Source organism: Thalassophryne amazonica, chromosome 2, assembly GCF_902500255.1.
Source record: "Thalassophryne amazonica chromosome 2, fThaAma1.1, whole genome shotgun sequence".
Classification (NCBI taxonomy): Eukaryota; Metazoa; Chordata; class Actinopteri; order Batrachoidiformes; family Batrachoididae; genus Thalassophryne; species Thalassophryne amazonica.
In genome coordinates, this window is record NC_047104.1 from 119,451,102 (window position 1) to 119,472,489 (window position 21,388).

A 21,388-nucleotide genomic window follows, 5' to 3' on the forward strand; every position below is an offset into this window, starting at 1 on the left:
TGAGATGAACTCAAAGATCTAAAACTTTTTCCACATACACAATATCACCATTTCCCTCAAATATTGTTCACAAACCAGTCTAAATCTGTGATAGTGAGCACTTCTCCTTTGCTGAGATAATCCATCCCACCTCACAGGTGTGCCATATCAAGATGCTGATTAGACACCATGATTAGTGCACAGGTGTGCCTTAGACTGCCCACAATAAAAGGCCACTCTGAAAGGTGCAGTTTTGTTTTATTGGGGTGGGATACCAGTCAGTATCTGGTGTGACCACCATTTGCCTCATGCAGTGCAACACATCTCCTTCGCATCATCCGTGAAGAGAACACCTCTCCAAGGTGCCAAACGCCAGCGAATGTGAGCATTTGCCCACTCAAGTCGGTTACGACGACGAACTGGAGTCAGGTCGAGACTCCGATGAGGACGACGAGCATGCAGATGAGCTTCCCTGAGACGGTTTCTGACAGTTTGTGCAGAAATTCTTTGGTTATGCAAACCGATTGTTTCAGCAGCTGTCCGAGTGGCTGGTCTCAGACGATCTTGGAGGTGAACATGCTGGATATGGAGGTCCTGGGCTGGTGTGGTTACACGTGGTCTGCGGTTGTGAGGCTGGTTGGATGTACTGCCAAATTCTCTGAAATGCCTTTGGAGACGGCTTATGGTAGAGAAATGAACATTCAATACATGAGCAACAGCTCTGGTTGACATTCCTGCTGTCAGCATGCCAATTGCACTCTCCCTTAAATCTTGCGACATCTGTGGCATTGTGCTGTGTGATAAAACTGCACCTTTCAGAGTGGCCTTTTATTGTGGGCAGTCTAAGGCACACCTGTGCACTAATCATGGTGTCTAATCAGCATCTTGATATGGCACACCTGTGAGGTGGGATGGATTATCTCAGCAAAGGAGAAGTGCTCACTATCACAGATTTAGACTGGTTTGTGAACAATATTTGAGGGAAATGGTGATATTGTATATGTGGAAAAAGTTGTAGATCTTTGAGTTCATCTCATACAAAATGGGAGCAAAACCAAAAGTGTTGCGTTTATATTTTTGTTGAGTATGACAATTAAGTTGTTCAAAAATTCAAGCTGTCCTTTATGTTTTTGAACAATTAACACAGGATTTTTCATCATAAACAGAGCAAGTCTATCAAGTAGTGTAGAATTTATAGCAAGATCTACGGACTGATTTACTAAGATCGCAAATAATGAGTGCTAAATTGTATGGATTTGCCAAACTTTTGTGCAGTGGTTTGGCGAACGTTATGCATGGAGATATTTATTCGTCACAAAACAAGCACTATATATATATCTATATATATATATATATATAGATATATATATAGTAGTGCTGTGTGACTAAAAAGATTAATCCAGGTTTTGAGTATATTTCTTATTGTTTCATGGGAAACAAGGTACCAGTAGATTCTCACAAATCCAACAAGACCAAGCATTCATGATATGCACACTCTTAAGGCTATGAAATTGGGCTATTAGTAAAAACAAAAGTAGAAAAGGGGGTGTTCACAATAATAGTAGCATCTGCTGTTAACGCTACAAACTCAAAACTATTATGTTCAAACTGCTTTTTTGAGCAATCCTTTGAATCACTAAACTAGTATTTAGTTGTACATAACCACAGTTTTTCATGATTTCTTCACATCTGTGAGGTATTAATTTTGTTGGTTTGGAACCAAGATTTTGCTTGTTTACTAGTGTGCTTGGGGTCATTGTCTTGTTGAAACACCCATTTCAAGGGCATGTCCTCTTCAGCATGAGGCAACATGACCTCTTCAAGTACTTTGACATGTCCAAACTGATCCATGATACCTGGTATGCGATATATAGGCCCAACACCATAGTAGGAGAAACATGCCCATATCATGATGCTTGCACCACCATGCTTCACTGTCTTCACTGTGAACTGTGGCTTGAATTCAGAGTTTGGGGGTCATCTCACAAACTGTCTGCGGCCGTTGGACCCAAAAAGAACAATTTTACTCTCATCAGTCCACAAAATATTCCTCCATTTCTCTTTAGGCCAGTTGATGTGTTCTTTGGCAAATTGTAACCTCTTCTGCATGTCTTTTATTTAACAGAGGGACTTTGTGGGGGATTCATGCAAATAAATTAGCTTCACACAGGCATCTTCTATCACAGCACTTACAGATAACTCCAGACTGTCTTTGATCATCCTGGGGCTGATCAATGGGTGAGCCTTTGCCATTCTAGTTATTCTTCTATCCATTTTGATGGTTGTTTTCCGTTTTCTTCCACATCTCTGGTTTTTTGTCCATTTTAAAGCATTGGAGATCGTTGTAGATCAACAGCCTATAATTTTTTGCACCTGCATATAAGTTTTCCCCTCTCCAGTCAACTTTTTAATCAAACTACACTATTCTTCTGAACAATGTCTTGAACGTCCCATTTTCCTCAGGCTTTCAAAGAGAAAAGCATGTTCAACAGGTGCTGGCTTCATCCTTAAACAGGGGACACCTGATTCACACCTGTTTGTTCCACAAAATTGACGAACTCACTAACTGAATGCCACACTATTATTATTGTGAACACCCCCTTTTCTACTTTTTTTACTAATAGCCCAATTTCATAGCCTTAAGAGTGCGCATATCATGAATGCTTGGTCTTGTTGGATTTGTGAGAATCTACTGAATCTACTGGTACCTTGTTTCCCACGTAACAATAAGAAATATACTCAAAACCTGGATTAATCTTTTTAATCACATAGCACTACTATTATTCTGAACACTACTGTGTGTGTGCATATATATATATATATATACACACACACACACAGTGGGGAAAATAAGTATTTGACCCCCTGTCAGTTTTGCAGGTTTTCCCACCTACAAAGAATGGAGAGGTCTGTAATTTATATCGTAGGTACACTTCAACTGTGAGAGACAGAATCTAAAAAGAAATCCAGTAAATCACATTGTATGTTTTTTAAATAATTATTTAGCATTTTATTGCATGAAATAAGTATTTGATCCCCTACAAAAACTTTGTAGGTGGGAAAACCTGCAAAACTGACAGGGGGTCAAATACTTATTTTCCCCACTGTGTGTGTACATATATATATATATATATATATACACTTTATTCTGTCTACGAGGAGGCAGCGATGTCTTGGCTGCTGAAACGGTCAAGTTAACTTTCAAACGTGCAGTATACACAGGCAGTCAGAGCCCACTAAATATCCTTTTGATCTTGTGAAATCTGATTGCGTGTGCAAGCCTCGCCAATTTACATGTTCACATCCCATTATTTTGCTCACTCGGGTGGACACACGCCAAAATGCACATTCATGAAAGCAAACATATTAAATGGACAATGCTCCATTTTGTGTAAAGGTCATAAATCAACATGCACATTATTTTATTTTTTGTGGGAGTTATGGTGTTTGCGTATGTTTTTACACACACAGACCTTTAATAAGTCAGGCCCCTATTGTACATGCTATCGACACTATATTTTCTTTGTTGCATTACGGGATTGTTTGAGTGCAAAAGCATTTACATTTACAGAGAATTCAGACACATAAGTGGAAGGTAAATGTTGTGCTCTAGGTAGTGAGTAGCGGCAGCTCTTGGACACGTCCTGTGTCGTCCTCAGTGCAATCAGAGTCGTTTTTTTCTTTTAAGTTTACTGAGCGTTTTCTCCTCTGCGTCTTGTGCTACATTCACTGACCAGATCAGGAAAGGATTGTGTGGCCCTTCACTAGCCTGCTGCATGTGTTTGGCTGTGAGCTCAGCAGGCGTACGGTGGGGGTTTCTCAAAGGCGCTGTAGGAGGGCCCGTAGAGGACAGGAGCGTTGGGCGTAAGCATGTAGCCTCCTGGCTCCTGGGAGCTTCCCTGTGACTGCGGCTGGTTGGGAGCCTGACAGGGCAGCTGACTCTGGCTCTCCTCAGATGGGCAGGAGGTGGAGGCAGGACCTCCCTCAGGGACCAGCTGGGGCGTAGCGGGTGTCTGATAGTTACTGTTGTGCTATGGGACAGGAGAGAGGACCCACTAAAATAAACTTTACACATGTATCCATTTGTTAAAGGGTTTGCAGGATTACTTCAGAACAACAAATTAATTTTCATTAAGTTTGTTGAAAAGGTTGAGTGCTTATTTATTTATTTTTTTACACTTGGTTTAATATTGCAACCTGAAGCATTCAGGGTCTTGGTAGGCATGTGCGCTCTGAGTGCACTTCTCCTGAATTTTTGTGTGATTTATTTTGTTGTTAAGCGAGCAAATGCAAAAAACAAACAGCCAACAAAGTCAGACAAACTTCAAAAAAAGTAATTAAGTACAAATATAAATGTCACGCTTCTCATTATAAAGGCTTCATATTGTAACCCCCCCCCACACACACACACACTTAAAAAAAAAAAAAAACTTTTTTTACAGTTAAATATAGTAGGAGTCACATGTTCAGTATCCTCAAAAATCCACAACTCTATGCCCAGGCATGTGGACAGCCCTGCTATCGGGACAGTTCAGGCCTGAAACAGCTTGTTCACTGATTATAGTACATTTAGCAACTAGGCAGAAATGCACGTTCAACCAAATGTTATAATACTTTTATAATACAAATTATGGTCAAGGGTTTTGCTTTTTACATTCGTAGACATAAGCAATAACCTACCTTATGTTTATAAAATCTAATAAACTGGAAGCTACTTGCCAACATTAAAATATTAAAAGTTAGGTTTTCCTAAATATTGGCACTAACACCCTTTTACATTCAAGTTGGGACATGAAGTTGTTTGTCAGATTCACCTCACTGCCTGGGTGTTTTTATTACAAACCACCCGGTGACCTATTTAAGCTCAGTACTGAGGTGCACAGTGTGACCCCTTTAATGTTCATAGATCAGAATTATGAGTTATCCAGCATCCCATTTTTAAGGGTTTTCTCATCACAAAAACAATTCTATGTAATAAACTGGACAAAAGTATCTGAGCAGATCTGTAAATTTGATGAAGATATTTGTGTTCAAGTTTTCAGCTACACGGTTTACTGTTCTGAACTGTCTAATACAGCACTGCAAAAACTGATATCTAAGAAGGAAAAAAAAAACACTTGTTTAAAGAAAATTGGCTTAATTTTTGTCTACATAGAAAAATGATCTTGTCAAGCATTTTTACATAAGAAAAAAAATGTCTTATTTTGGGAAAATGTATCTTACTTTTTCTTAATAAGTTTTTCCAGCTAATATCAAGCTGTATTTAACCAGTAACGAGGAAAGACAATGGATTTCAAATCATCCAAGAAAAGGAACAAGATTGTTTTCCTTGTTTTAAGACAGATGCTAGTCTTAAAATAAGAATAATGTTTAGATTTAAGGCACATTTTGATTATTAAGTGCCTAGACATTTTGATAGTTATGAGAATTCTAACCAAGTAAATTTTTCTAACTCCACTGGCAGATTTTTTTTTTGCTTAATACAAGACAGTTTGGCTAGATTGCAGTGAGTAATTTGTGGAAGGGAACTACTACGACCACTACCTTTGCACCCCCCCCAGAGGACTAAACCAAACCAACTTTTTTAGGTTCCTTAGATGACCAACTTATAAACAACTTCCTACTATGTATTTTAATGATATGGATCTATTGGCGGCCATTTTGGACGCCATTTTGAATTTAAAACCCATGAATGAATTTAGTTTAGGCACAAATGAGTTTGCTGTGACCAGCAATGTTCTTCCCATTGAATCTCTGTGATATTTAAGTTGTTTATATGTTGTTTAAAGGTGTTTTAGTGAAAAACCCCATTTTGGTGGCCATCTTGGACGCCATCTTGGATAACTGGCTTGAGGCCGGTTTTTATTTTTGGGAACATCCTGATTGTGTTTTGCGGTCATCTAAGGAACCTAAAAAAGTTGGTTTGGTTTAGTCCTGGGAGGGGGTGCAAAGGTAGTGGTCGTAGCTCCCCTTGTAAACACTGATGTTCCCTCTGATTTTAGTCTCAGTCCCTACCTGCATGTGCATTGGGTAATTGGGGTAGGCGGGTAGAGTCTGTCCTGAAGGTAAAAAGCCGGCATAGCTCAGCATGTGCTGGGTCGGGTTGTACAAAATGTGGGGTTGAGGTACTGGACTTGAAGACACCTGAGGAACGGGTTTCTGCTGCAGAGAGGAAAAAGTAAAACATGCTTAAAATATTACTGAAAAGAAGCTGTGGCCACCAGATAATTTATTAATTAATTACTAATTAATAAAGTACTACAGGAACAGTCATAAAAGTACAAACATTAAATATATATTTTAGTAAATTTATTACATTAACGACATCTACACAATCTTCCAAATAACAATAGTTAGGTATTTTAGTAGAGCTCTTAAATCATAGGATGTATTTATGAAACATGACTTGATAAATAAAAGACTTCATTATGGTCACATCCAAATTTGTCTATAATCTGTTGAATCATTTGTCTTTCCTTAGAGCAATTATTGGAAAAATACTGACAAACATGTAAAGGTCCTTCTAAATTTTTATATACTTAATCGACTTGCAGTTTATAGGTATTAATATGTTGTACTAGCAAAGTACCTGCTCTTCAGCCGGTGAAGAGAGAGTGTCCTAATCGTGAGTTACTGACCCGGGAAAGTGTGCAGCAGTATACTGAGACAATGTATTAGCTTCCAAAAGAAAGCTTTCAAAGCATTTTGAAGTAGCAACGTTTCACGTTTCATTTCTTTTATTTGAGCAAGTTAAAAACATTTATACATCAGGCACAGTCGTCTTGTAGAGTCCGTACATTGCTCAAAGGGAGTAGGATGAAGTAAGACTTATATTTTCTACCCCCTTTCACATGTACTGTTTTCGGCTGTGCAGACAAGAATAAATAAAAAATTTTGTGATCATACATACCTATTTAAACACACACCTATCTATATACATATCAACATATATTTGCATAAATACATTACCTCTATACACATATACACAAATACCTTTAGATACAACCCCTGGCAAAAATTATGGAATCACCGGCCTCGGAGGATGTTCATTCAGTTGTTTAATTTTGTAGAAAAAAAGCAGATCACAGACATGACACAAAACTAAAGTCATTTCAAATGGCAACTTTCTGGCTTTAAGAAACACTATAAGAAATCAAGAAAAAAAGATTGTGGCAGTCAGTAACGGTTACTTTTTTAGACCAAGCAGAGAAAAAAATATGGAATCACTCAATTGTGAGGAAAAAATTATGGAATCACCCTGTAAATTTTCATCCCCAAAACTAACACCTGCATCATATCAGATCTGCTTGTTAGTCTGCATCTAAAAAGGAATGAACACACCTTGGAGAGCTGTTGCACCAAGTGGACTGACATGAATCATGGCTCCAACACGAGAGATGTCAATTGAAACAAAGGAGAGGATTATCAAACTCTTAAAAGAGAGTAAATCATCATGCAATGTTGCAAAAGATGTTGGTTGTTCACAGTCAGCTGTGTCTAAACTCTGGACCAAATACAAACAACATGGGAAGGTTGTTAAAGGCAAACATACTAGTAGACCAAGGAAGACATCAAAGCGTCAAGACAGAAAACTTAAAGCAATATGTCTCAAAAATCGAAAAATGTACAACAAAACAAATGAGGAACGAATGGGAGGAAACTGGAGTCAACGTCTGTGACCGAACTGTAAGAAACCACCTAAAGGAAATGGGATTTACATACAGAAAAGCTAAACAAAAGGCATCATTAACACCTAAACAGAAAAAAACAAGGTTACAATGGGCTAAGGAAAAGCAATTGTGGACTGTGGATGACTGGATGAAAGTCATATTCAGTGATGAATCTTGAATCTGCATTGGGCAAGGTGATGATGCTGGAACTTTTGTTTGTTGCCTTTCCAATGAGATTTATAAAGATGACTGCCTGAAGAGAACATGTAAATTTCCACAGTCATTGATGATATGGGGCTGCATGTCAGGTAAAGGCACTGGGGAGATGGCTGTCATTACATCATCAATAAATGCACAAGTTTATGTTGATATTTTGGACAATTGAAAGGATGTTTGGGGATGATGAAATCATTTTTCAAGATGATAATGCATCTTGCCATAGACCAAAAAGACACATAGGGTCAATGTCAATGAGCAGATCTGATTTGATGCAGGTGTTAATTTGGGGGATGAAAATTTACAGGGTGATTCCATAATTTTTTCCTCAGAATTGAGTGATTCCATATTTTTTTCCTCTGCTTGGTCTAAAAAAGTAACCATTACTGACTGCCACAATCTTTTTTTCTTGATTTCTTATAGTGTTTCTTAAAGCCAGAAAGTTGCCATTTGAAATTACTTTAGTTTTGTGTCATGTCTGTGATCTGCTTTTTTTCTACAAAATTAAACAACTGAATGAACATCCTCTGAGGCCGGTGATTCCATAATTTTTGCCAGGGGTTGTACACCAATACACACACTAGATTTGATATGGCTTGATAATATAACAGTTTTAACCCACATACATGCACCCATGGGCACCCGTGTCCATGCATGCATGCACGTTTCCCAATATTCAATATGACTTGACAATATAACAGTTTTGATTCACATACATGCACACATGGGCAACCCGTGTCCATGCATGCATGCACATTCCCTGTATCTTATGACTTGATAATATAACAGTTTTAATACACATACATGCACACATGGGCAACCTGTGTCCATGCGCGCATGCACGTTTCCCTGTATTCAATTAGACTTGATAATATAATAATTTTTATCCACATACATGCACCCATGGGCAACCCGTGTCCATGCATGCATGCACGTTTCCCTGTATTCGATATAACTTGATAATATAACAGTTTTATCCACTTACATGCACACATGGGCAACCCGTGTCCATGCGTGCATGCACGTTTCCCTGTATGCGATATGACTTAATAATATAACTGTTGTGGGCTGGGGTGTTTGGCGGGCTTGGTTTTTGTTTTCTGTTTCTCCCACCAGGTGGTATGCATTCAGGACTGAGTGGCTGAGCATCAGGACCTCACCCTGAACACATGAGGCTTGTTATCACCATCATCATATGTTTGCCTCTACTGGTGGTTGGCTCTCACTGCGGTATTGTATCACTTCCTGTTCCGGAGCACAGCGGTGTTTTGCTGTATCTGTTAGCTGTTTAATCTGCGCAGTTAGATTGATCTAGTTATCTAGATAACGATTTGTTTCCCAGTGTAATCTTCACGTGCCTTAACTAAAGCAGTCCTTCTGCTGAATCACCTCTAAATTATTTACACATTATTCACTTTGCGTGTTTTAGGAATCCGCTAGCTTAGCGCAGCTACTAGCTCTTAGCCGGTTTAGCATGGCGGCTTCTCCTGTCTCTCCCGCACTTTTCTGCTCTGGGTGTGAAATGTTTAGTTATTCCTCGGCCTCCTTTAGCAGTAACGGTACTTGTAATAAGTGTAGCTTATTCATAGCTTTGGAGGCCAGGCTGGGCGAATTGGAGACTCGGCTCCGCACCGTGGAAAATTCTACAGCTAGCCAGGCCCCTGTAGTCAGTGCGGACCAACGTAGCTTAGCCGCCGTTAGTTCCCCTCTGGCAGATCCCGAGCAGCTGGGAAAGCAGGCCGACTGGGTGACTGTGAGGAGGAAGCGTAGCCCTAAACAGAAGCCCTGTGTACACCGCCAACCCGTTCACATTTCTAACCGTTTTTCCCCACTCGACGACACACCCGCCGAGGATCAAACTCTGGTTATTGGCGACTCTGTTTTGAGAAATGTGAAGTTAGCGACACCAGCAACCATAGTCAATTGTCTTCCGGGGGCCAGAGCAGGCGACATTGAAGGAAATTTGAAACTGCTGGCTAAGGCTAAGCGTAAATTTGGTAAGATTGTAATTCACGTCGGCAGTAATGACACCCGGTTACGCAAATCGGAGGTCACTAAAATTAACATTGAATCCGTGTGTAACTTTGCAAAAACAATGTCGGACTCTGTAGTTTTCTCTGGGCCCCTCCCCAATCGGACCGGGAGTGACATGTTTAGCCGCATGTTCTCCTTGAATTGCTGGCTGTCTGAGTGGTGTCCAAAAAATGAGGTGGGCTTCATAGATAATTGGCAAAGCTTCTGGGGAAAACCTGGTCTTGTTAGGAGAGACGGCATCCATCCCACTTTGGATGGAGCAGCTCTCATTTCTAGAAATCTGGCCAATTTTCTTAAATCCTCCAAACCGTGACTATCCAGGGTTGGGACCAGGAAGCAGAGTTGTAGTCTTACACACCTCTCTGCAGCTTCTCTCCCCCTGCCATCCCCTCATTACCCCATCCCCGTAGAGACGGTGTCTGCTCCCAGACCACCAATAACCAGCAAAAATCTATTTAAGCAAAAAAATTCAAAAAGAAAAAATAATATGGCACCTTCAACTGCACCACAGACTAAAACAGTTAAATGTGGTCTATTAAACATTAGGTCTCTCTCTTCTAAGTCCCTGTTGGTAAATTATATAATAATTGATCAACATATTGATTTATTCTGCCTTACAGAAACCTGGTTACAGCAGGATGAATATGTTAGTTTAAATGAGTCAACACCCCCGAGTCACACTAACTGTCAGAATGCTCGTAGCACGGGCCGAGGCGGAAGATTAGCAGCAATCTTCCATTCCAGCTTATTAATTAATCAAAAACCCAGACAGAGCTTTAATTCATTTGAAAGCTTGACTCTTAGTCTTGTCCATCCAAATTGGAAGTCCCAAAAAACAGTTTTATTTGTTATTATCTATCGTCCACCTGGTCGTTACTGTGAGTTTCTCTGTGAATTTTCAGACCTTTTGTCTGACTTAGTGCTTAGCTCAGATAAGATAATTATAGTGGGCGATTTTAACATCCGCACAGATGCTGAGAATGACAGCCTCAACACTGCATTTAATCTATTATTAGACTCTATTGGCTTTGCTCAAAATGTAAATGAGTCCACCCACCACTTTAATCATATCTTAGATCTTGTTCTGACTTATGGTATGGAAATAGAAGACTTAACAGTATTCCCTGAAAACTCCCTTCTGTCTGATCATTTCTTAATAACATTTACATTTACTCTGATGGACTACCCAGCAGTGGGGAATAAGTTTCATTACACTAGAAGTCTTTCAGAAAGCGCTGTAACTATGTTTAAGGATATGATTCCTTCTTTATGTTCTCTAATGCCATATACCAACACAGTGCAGAGTAGCTACCTAAACTCTGTAAGTGACATAGAGTATCTCGTCAATAGTTTTACATCCTCATTGAAGACAACTTTGGATGCTGTAGCTCCTCTGAAAAAGAGAGCTTTAAATCAGAAGTGCCTGACTCCGTGGTATAACTCACAAACTCGTAGCTTAAAGCAGATAACCCGTACGTTGGAGAGGAAATGGCGTCTCACTAATTTAGAAGATCTTCACTTAGCCTGGAAAAAGAGTCTGTTGCTCTATAAAAAAGCCCTCCGTAAAGCTAGGACATCTTTCTACTCATCACTAATTGAAGAAAATAAGAACAACCCCAGGTTTCTTTTCAGCACTGTAGCCAGGCTGACAAAGTGTCAGAGCTCTATTGAGCTGAGTATTCCATTAACTTTAACTAGTAATGACTTCATGACTTTCTTTGCTAACAAAATTTTAACTATTAGAGAAAAAATTACTCATAACCATCCCAAAGACGTATCGTTATCTTTGGCTGCTTTCAGTGATGCCGGTATTTGGTTAGACTCTTTCTCTCCGATTGTTCTGTCTGAGTTATTTTCATTAGTTACTTCATCCAAACCATCAACATGTCTATTAGACCCCATTCCTACCAGGCTGCTCAAGGAAGCCCTACCATTATTTAATGCTTCGATCTTAAATATGATCAATCTATCTTTGTTAGTTGGCTATGTACCACAGGCTTTTAAGGTGGCAGTAATTAAACCATTACTTAAAAAGCCATCACTTGACCCAGCTATCTTAGCTAATTATAGGCCAATCTCCAACCTTCCTTTTCTCTCAAAAATTCTTGAAAGGGTAGTTGTAAAACAGCTAACTGATCATCTGCAAAGGAATGGTCTATTTGAAGAGTTTCAGTCAGGTTTTAGAATTCATCATAGTACAGAAACAGCATTAGTGAAGGTTACAAATGATCTTCTTATGGCCTCGGACAGTGGACTCATCTCTGTGCTTGTTCTGTTAGACCTCTGTGCTGCTTTTGATACTGTTGACCATAAAATTTTATTACAGAGATTAGAGCATGCCATAGGTATTAAAGGCACTGCGCTGCGGTGGTTTGAATCATATTTGTCTAATAGATTACAATTTGTTCATGTAAATGGGGAATCTTCTTCACAGACTAAAGTTAATTATGGAGTTCCACAAGGTTCTGTGCTAGGACCAATTTTATTCACTTTATACATGCTTCCCTTAGGCAGTATTATTAGACGGTATTGCTTAAATTTTCATTGTTACGCAGATGATACCCAGCTTTATCTATCCATGAAGCCAGAGGACACACACCAATTAGCTAAACTGCAGGATTGTCTTACAGACATAAAGACATGGATGACCTCTAATTTCCTGCTTTTAAACTCAGATAAAACTGAAGTTATTGTACTTGGCCCCACAAATCTTAGAAACATGGTGTCTAACCAGATCCTTACTCTGGATGGCATTACCCTGACCTCTAGTAATACTGTGAGAAATCTTGGAGTTATTTTTGATCAGGATATGTCATTCAAAGCGCATATTAAACAAATATGTAGGACTGCTTTTTTGCATTTATGCAATATCTCTAAAATTAGAAAGGTCTTGTCTCAGAGTGATGCTGAAAACTAATTCATGCATTTATTTCCTCTAAGCTGGACTATTGTAATTCATTATTATCAGGTTGTCCTAAAAGTTCCCTAAAAAGCCTTCAGTTAATTCAAAATGCTGCAGCTAGAGTACTAACGGGGACTAGAAGGAGAGAGCATATCTCACCCATATTGGCCTCTCTTCATTGGCTTCCTGTTAATTCTAGAATAGAATTTAAAATTCTTCTTCTTACTTATAAGGTTTTGAATAATCAGGTCCCATCTTATCTTAGGGACCTCGTAGTACCATATCACCCCAATAGAGCGCTTCGCTCTCAGACTGCAGGCTTACTTGTAGTTCCTAGGGTTTGTAAGAGTAGAATGGGAGGCAGAGCCTTCAGCTTTCAGGCTCCTCTCCTGTGGAACCAGCTCCCAATTCAGATCAGGGAGACAGACACCCTCTCTACTTTTAAGATTAGGCTTAAAACTTTCCTTTTTGCTAAAGCTTATAGTTAGGGCTGGATCAGGTGACCCTGAACCATCCCTTAGTTATGCTGCTATAGACGTAGACTGCTGGGGGGTTCCCATGATGCACTGTTTCTTTCTCTTTTTGCTCTGTATGCACCACTCTGCATTTAATCATTAGTGATCGATCTCTGCTCCCCTCCACAGCATGTCTTTTTCCTGGTTCTCTCCCTCAGCCCCAACCAGTCCCAGCAGAAGACTGCCCCTCCCTGAGCCTGGTTCTGCTGGAGGTTTCTTCCTGTTAAAAGGGAGTTTTTCCTTCCCACTGTAGCCAAGTGCTTGCTCACAGGGGGTCGTTTTGACCGTTGGGGTTTTACATAATTATTGTATGGCCTTGCCTTACAATATAAAGCGCCTTGGGGCAACTGTTTGTTGTGATTTGGCGCTATATAAAAAAAAAATTGATTGATTGATTGATCACGTGCAGGTCATCAGGACTCACAGCTGTGGTGTATTTTGTCTTAATCAGAGATTGCTGCATTTAAACCTTGAATGCACAGTGTGTGATTGCCAGAGACTCGACCTTGTGAGCAGACGTGTGAGATCGACGTCAGGAGAACAATCTCACCATCACGGACGCAGAGACCGCTCCAGGTTTGACGCCACAGTCTGTGAAGGAGGATTGGGTGAGGTCTCACGCTCTTCAGCACACTTCCTGAGGTAATTTGGTTTTGGTGACTTTTATGAAGTAATGACAGTGGATTTGGTGTCCCTCACACCTTGTGTTATTGAGCTGTCACGTTATGCTAATTGTCTAATCAGCTTCTGCTGCAGTGGAGATTTGAACTGAGTTGTTCCATGCCTGCAGGGTAAGAAGCTGATGTATAGCTTTAAGCCAGGAAGTGTTTGCTGATTGCGTGCACCTTTGAGTTGTGTCTCTCTGTGTGGAGTTGGACTCACCTCATGTTTTCTTTCTTCACAGACTCGGTTTGTCGCGGCCACCTGGGGGGTGTCGGCGGGGTCCCTGGGTCCGAACTGCTGTGGCTCCGGACTGTTTGCACTGTTAAGAGCGCGCCGTGTTTCCACCTCACCAGACCGCGGACGTTTTAGTTGTTTAGCACTACTCACTGTTATGTTTATTAAATTCTGTTATCTTTTGAACCGTGCTCTGCTTATTTCATGCTTGGTCCTGTCAAACGATGGGTCGGTGCTCCGACCGCGTCTGAAACATAACAATAACAGTTTTTATCCACATACATGCACCCATGGGCAACCTGTGCCCACGTGTGTATGCACGTTTCCCATACACTCGATTTGACCTGATAATATAACAGTTTAGATCCACAAACATGCACACCCGTGTGTATACAGAAGATTACGTTATTCAGTTTCATATTTTTTTTAAATATTTTAAGTTTTAAATTTCTTTTGAATTGATGTAATTTAGTACATACTTTGATGTCCTCGGTTAGGTTATTCCATACATCCACCCCATGTCTCGTAAGGCACATTTGTTTCATTGTTGTACGGGCACACTGTTTTCTTAAATTATATTTCCTTCTTAAATTGTAACCTCCCTCTCTTTCACTAAACAATTTTTGGAGGTTATCTGGTAGTAGATTTTGTTTCACTTTGTAAATTATTTGTAAAGTTTTAAATTCAGCAAGATCTCTAAATTTTAGGATTTTGGATTGTAAAAACAGTGTACTCGTGTGATCTCTAAAGCCTACATTATGGATGATTCTTATTGCCCTTTTCTGTAGCTTAAAAAGTGTGTCTATATTACTTTTGTATGTATTACCCCATACCTCAACGCCATAACTAATATATGGTAGTATTAATGTCCAGTAAATAATATGTAGGACTGCCTTTTTGCATTTACGCAATATCTCTAAAATCAGAAAGGTCTTGTCTCAGAGTGATGCTGAAAAACTAATTCATGCATTTGTTTCCTCTAGGCTGGACTATTGTAATTCATTATTATCAGGTTGTCCTAAAAGTTCCCTAAAAAGCCTTCAGTTGGTTCAGAATGCTGCAGCTAGAGTACTGACGGGGACTAGCAGGAGAGAGCATATCTCACCCGTGTTGGCCTCCCTTCATTGGCTTCCTGTTAATGCTAGAATAGAATTTAAAATTCTTCTTCTTACTTATAAGGTTTTGAATAATCAGGTCCCATCTTATCTTAGGGACCTCATAGTACCATATTACCCCATTAGAGCGCTTCGCTCTCAGACTGCGGGCTTACTTGTAGTTCCTAGGGTTTGTAAGAGTAGAATGGGAGGCAGAGCCTTCAGCTTTCAGGCTCCTCTCCTGTGGAACCAGCTCCCAATTCAGATCAGGGAGACAGATACCCTCTCTACTTTTAAGATTAGGCTTAAAACTTTCCTTTTCGCTAAGGCTTATAGTTAGGGCTGGATCGGGTGACCCTGGACCATCCCTTGGTTATGTTGCTTTAGACGTAGACTGTGTTTCATAATTATTGTATGGCCTTGCCTTGCAATGTGGAGCGCCTTGGGGCAACTGTTTGTTGTGATTTGGCGCTATACAAGAAAAAAGTTGATTGATTGATTGATTGATCTAAAAAATGTTTGGCTTTCCCCATTATGGAAATACTTCTGGCCATTTTGGATTGTATGCTAGCAATGTGGGGTTTCCAGCACACCCTATGATCGATTATTATTCCTAAAATCTGAATTGGTTAACCCTTTCAATAGGAACCATGTCAGTTTTAAGATTTAATTTTGTTTTGATTTCTCGGTTTCCAAAGAGCATTAGTTTTGTCTTTGAAATATTAAGTGACAATTTATTACCATCAAACCAATTTTTTAATTTAATAATTGCTATTTCTATTTTGATCATAAGTTGTTCCAGGTTTTCCCCTGAGCATACTATCATTGTGTCATCAGGAAAGAGGATCAATTTCAGTTTTTCAGAGATGAGTTGCAAGTCATTAATGTAAATTAGAAAAAGTTTAGGTCCTAAAACGGACCCTTGTGGAACTCTACAATGTATCTGTTTGAACGAAGATTTTTGCTCTCTTATTTGTACATATTGTTGCCTGTTGTTTAAATAAGATTGGAGCCAATTTAGTGCAGTACCTCTTATGCCAATTTTTTCTAATTTACGTAATAATATATTGTGGTTAATAGTATCAAATGCTTTTTTAAGTCAATGAAGATCACCAATGTATGTTTCTTTTTATCAATATTATTTGTTATTTCTTCCACTAAATCAATTAAAGCTAAAGTTTGATCTATTACTTCTGAAACCATACTGGTTGTCGTTTAATATCTTGAACTTTTCAATGTATTGATCTAACCGTACTGTATATAGTTTTTCTAGAATTTTTGAGAATTGAGATAACACAGATATACAACCCCTGGCAAAAATTATGGAATCACCGGCCTCGGAGGATGTTCATTCAGTTGTTTAATTTTGTAGAAAAAAAGCAGATCACAGACATGATACAAAACTAAAGTCATTTCAAATGGCAACTATCTGGCTTTAAGAAACACTATAAGAAATCAGGAAAAAAAATTGTGGCAGTCAGTAACGGTTACTTTTTTAGACCAAGCAGAGGAAAAAAATATGGAATCACTCAATTCTGAGGAAAAAATTATGGAATCACCCTGTAAATTTTCATCCCCAAAACTAACACCTGCATCAAATCAGATCTGCTCGTCTCCCTCTGCTTGGTCTAAAAAAGTTACAGTTACTGACTGCCACAATTATTTTCCCTGATTTCTTAGTGTTTCTTAAAGCCAGAAAGTTGCCATTTGAAATGACTTTAGTTTTGTGTCATGTCTGTGATCTGCTTTTTTTCTACAAAATTAAGCAACTGAATGAACATCCTCTGAGGCCGGTGATTCCTTAATTTTTGCCAGGGGTTGTAGGTCTATAATTTGAGAATAGATGCTTATCTCCACTTTTATATATGGGTGTAATTTTGGCGATCTTCATTTGACTTGGAAACTCTCCATTAATAAATGATAAGTTGTAGATATGACTTTGAGGTTTTGCAATTTCAGCAGCAAGTATAACAGACACACTGAGCCCTTATTTAAGAAGGTTAAACATCATCTTTTTAAAGTCCTAATAATTATGAAATCTCTGTAGTGTAATGAAAATGGATGTAACTTTTAATTTTTTCTGATTGTTATGAAGTTGTCAGTAAAATTGATCTATCACAACACCAGGTGGCAGTAAAAGACATTTACAGCAGTAACAGCACCATCTAGTGTATACTGAAGTATGATGGGAATGACAGATTATAAGAAATTATGAGAATGCACGAAATTCAAGGCAAGACTGGATCTTTGCTTGGATCTTGCCTTGAATTTTGTGTAATTAAAAAAAAAGTGTAATAAAAACATGCTGGCATTTGTTTGCAAAAATTAAGAAGCAATGCTTTCACAAAGCTATTCTGTTTTTATGCATTTTGGAGTGTGTGTGTGTGTGTGGGGGAAGGGGCTGCCCAAGCGCTGATTTTGGCATCAAAACGGGGCCTGTAGCGCCTGAACCATAACAGCTGGCTTGATGTGATGTGATATAACGTGGGACCATGAGGAGGTTCAGTTCTAATGACTGTTGTGTGGGCCGCCCGAAGAGGAGGTACTGCTGGCCAACACCACCCTCTGGTGCCTGTAGACGGGCTTCAGGCACCAGAGGGCACAGTTCGCCACCAGGGACCCTGACAGCTGTCCATCATCTCATCTAGCCATCCATAAAAGCCTGGTGCAGACACCACACCCCTGTCGAGAAATCTTCTGAGGTACTCAGGTAAACTCTCAGCCGTCTTTGTCTGTTTCAGCTAAGCTTATTGTTGCAATGTACTTTGCTGCTAAGCTCGAAAAGCTGTACTTTATATTCTGAGTTTGCAGATGTTTCAGTACACTTGCAGCTGGTCAGGAGGAGTTGGCGTTTCCACTCCTCAGCTGTTAAATGAAATCAGGATCTGCACGACTGTGATATTGTGAGAAGTGGGAGGTGGTGTTTTTCTCCCTTCACTATCAGAACTCTGCAGAGCAGGGGTGGTGGCCAAGTGGTTAATGCGCTTGGTTTCAGTTCGGAAGGTTCTGGGTTCAAATCCCACCCCTGCCACATTTCTCCATGTAATGTGGAGTTGCGTCACGAAGGGCATCCGGCGTAAAACCTGTGCCAAATCAACATGCAGATCCACCTTGGATTTGCTGTGGCGACCCCGAGTGCAAACAAGGGAGCAGCCGAAGCGACTTACTTACTATCAGAACTCTGCTGACTGTTTGCTGGGTGTGTGCCCACACCCACCCTTGACTGTTTCTGCTTCCTGCCAGCAGTACCCGATCTGACAGCTGGTGACTCGGGACTTGGCGTTCCAGATCTGTTGGCGGTGGAAATCGTGTGGGTCCCGACTCTTATCTGGACAGGCGTCTCCTATCCTCGAGCCTGCCCACACGACACCAACTATACTAATTGACTGTAGTATTGAATTTTATCTGTATCCGTTGTGCACATTTCACAACATTAAAAGTGTTACTCTTTATTTCCGGTCCGTGTCACTACACTTTCACACAACAGGATTTCTCGGCCAACTGTCATGGATCCTGAGGGGCGTCAACCATCGAGTGAACCACCAATGGAATTGCAGGAGGCACAGGGACCAGCAGGAGGCGTGCTAGGTGAGCTGCAGCAAATCCTAACCGCCTTCACTGCTCGGTTGGACTTGGTAACCAAGCAGAACGTTATCCTCAATCGGAGGATGGAGGCTCTCACCGCCCAGGTGGAAGCGCACGTGCAGGGTGCTGCTGCAGCACCTCCTCCTGCTGCCCGAGTGCCAGATACAGATATTCCAGTGGCCGTTCCACGAACCCCCCCCCCCCCCCCCCCACCTGAAGCATACATAAGTCCTCCTGAGCCGTATGGAGGCTGTGTCGAGACGTGCGCTGATTTTTTTAATGCAGTGTTCGCTCGTCTTTTCACAGCATCCGGTCATGTACGCGTCTGACGCTAGCAAGGTGGCTTATGTGGTGAATCTGCTTCGAGGAGAGGCACGCGCCTGGGCTACGGTACTTTGGGAGCAGAACTCATGGCTCCTTACTACATATACTGGGTTTGTGCGGGAGTTCAAACAAGTGTTTGATCATCCCAACAGAGGCGAGACCGCTTCGAACGTGCTGCTGTCGATGAGACAGGGGCGTCAGAGCGCAGCCGAATATGCAGTCGACTTCCGCATCACGGCAGCGAGGTCCGGCTGGAATAACATTGCGCTCCGCGCCGCCTTCGTAAGCGGACTGTCTCCGGTCCTGAAGGAGCATTTGCTGGCGAAGGATGAGCCGCGGGATTTAGATGGGCTTATTGATCTCGTTATACGGCCAGAGACTACTGTTATGTGTCGGACGTGGTCGGAGCACCGACCCAGCGTTTGACAGGACCCAGCATAAAATAAGCAGAACATGGTTCAAAAGGTAACAGAATTGAATAAACATAATAGTGAGTGGAGTGATAAACAATCCAAAAAGTCCGCGGTCTGGTGAGGTGGAAACACGGCGCGCTCTCAGCAGCGCAAACGGTCCGGAGCCACAGCAGTTCAGACCCAGGGACCCCGCCGACACCTCACCCTGCAGGCACGGAACAACTCAGTGTTGTTCCGTGCCTGCAGGGTGAGAAGCTGAGTTATATTAAAGCCAGGAAGTGTTTGCTGATTGTGTGCACCTTTGAGCTGTGTCTCTCTGTGTGGAGAGTGTTGGACTCACCTCATGATTTCTTCCTTCGCAGACTCGGTTTGTCGCGGCCGCCTGGGGGTGTCGGCGGGGTCCCTGGGTCTGAACTGCTGTGGCTCCGGACCGTTTGCGCTGCTGAGAGCGCGCCGTGTTTCCACCTCACCAGACCGCGGACTTTTTGGGTTGTTTATCACTCCACTCACTATTATGTTTATTAAATTCTGTTACCTTTTGAACCGTGCTCTGCTTATTTTATGCTGGGTCCTGTCAAACGCTGGGTCGGTGCTCCGACAGCGTCCGACACATAACAATGACCTCAGGATCCCAGAGGGAGTGTAGGGACACAACAAGTCTCTAATATAAGGGGGAGCCTGACCATGCAGAGCTCTGAAAGTCAGCACGAGGATTTTAAAGTTGAAACGACACCGCACCTGGAGTCAGCGCAGGGCTTTTAGAAGTGGAGTAATATGGCTCCTCCTGTTAGTCCGAGTTAGCAGCCTAGCTGCAGAATTCTGGACCTGCTGCAAGCGAGACAGCTCCTTTTGGTTTAGGAAAGAAAATAAGCTGTTACAGTAATCTAAACGTGAAGATACAAAGGCGTGGATAATCAACTCAAGATCATCTTTCGACACAATACTTCTAAGTTTAGAAATTTTTCTTAACTGATAGAAAGAATTCCTTGTCAGCTGTTTCAAGTGATGCTCAAGTGACATTTCTTTGTCAAAGATAACACCGAGGTTTCTAAGACTCGATTTAACAGACAAGCTCAGGTCACTTAAATGCTGAGTGATCCCTGGGGTCGCCTCATCGGGGGCAATGACCAGCACTTCAGTTTTTGCTGAGTTTAGTTGCAAAGAGTTGGCCCCAAGCCATTGTTTTATCTGCACCAGGCAATTTGTTAAAGAGGTAATTTTGTGAATCTCAGACCTTAAAAGAACTGTACAGCTGGATTCCATCAGCAAATAAATGATGAGAGACATCATCAAATCCCTGAATTAGCTTTCCTAAGGGAAGGACATAAACCAAAAATAAAATGGGGCCCAAAACTGATCATTGGGGTACTCCGCACAACAGATCAGCAGTCAGACAGGATCTGATTAGCCGAAGGAAACTCCTGCCTGACAAATAGGAAGAGAACCATGCTAGGACAGGTCCTGACATTCCAACTAAGTCCCGCAATCTTGTTAGTAAGATGTTATGATTGATCGTGTCAAAGGCCACAGAAAAAGATCTAACAGAACAAGAAATTTGCATTTCCCAGAATTAGCAGAAACTAGCAGTATATCACAGATCGGGGCAGTTCTAATTAACCACCAAATGTGGGCAATTGAGATTCGTGAAAGAGACATGATGTGCGTCCGTAAGTAGAGAGCATATGGGAATATCAAGAGTGTAGAGATGCTGTGTGCGGTGAGTAGATCCAGAGAACATGGAGGACAAAAAATGGGGTTA

The 21,388-nt window shown here is 41.0% G+C and overlaps 1 protein-coding gene and 1 long non-coding RNA gene across 2 annotated transcripts in view; one reads left to right on the plus strand and one right to left on the minus strand.

The window, feature by feature from the left end:
- Positions 1-3,578: 3,578 nt before the first annotated feature.
- LOC117529829 (transmembrane protein 255B) overlaps positions 3,579-21,388 on the minus strand; it is a 114,885-nt gene continuing 97,075 nt past the window's right edge. Inside the window, exons 7-8 of the mRNA XM_034192698.1 lie at positions 5,995-6,141; positions 3,579-4,010 (exon numbers count right to left, since the gene is read on the minus strand). Coding sequence (XP_034048589.1) covers positions 3,774-4,010; positions 5,995-6,141 — 384 coding nt within the window. The 3' untranslated portion in view covers positions 3,579-3,773. The remainder of the gene's footprint in view (positions 4,011-5,994; positions 6,142-21,388) is intronic.
- On the plus strand, positions 6,679-20,661 carry LOC117529836. The gene is made up of 3 exons (XR_004566117.1): positions 6,679-6,689; positions 15,002-15,009; positions 20,465-20,661. It is a non-coding gene; the product is annotated as an uncharacterized LOC117529836 (long non-coding RNA).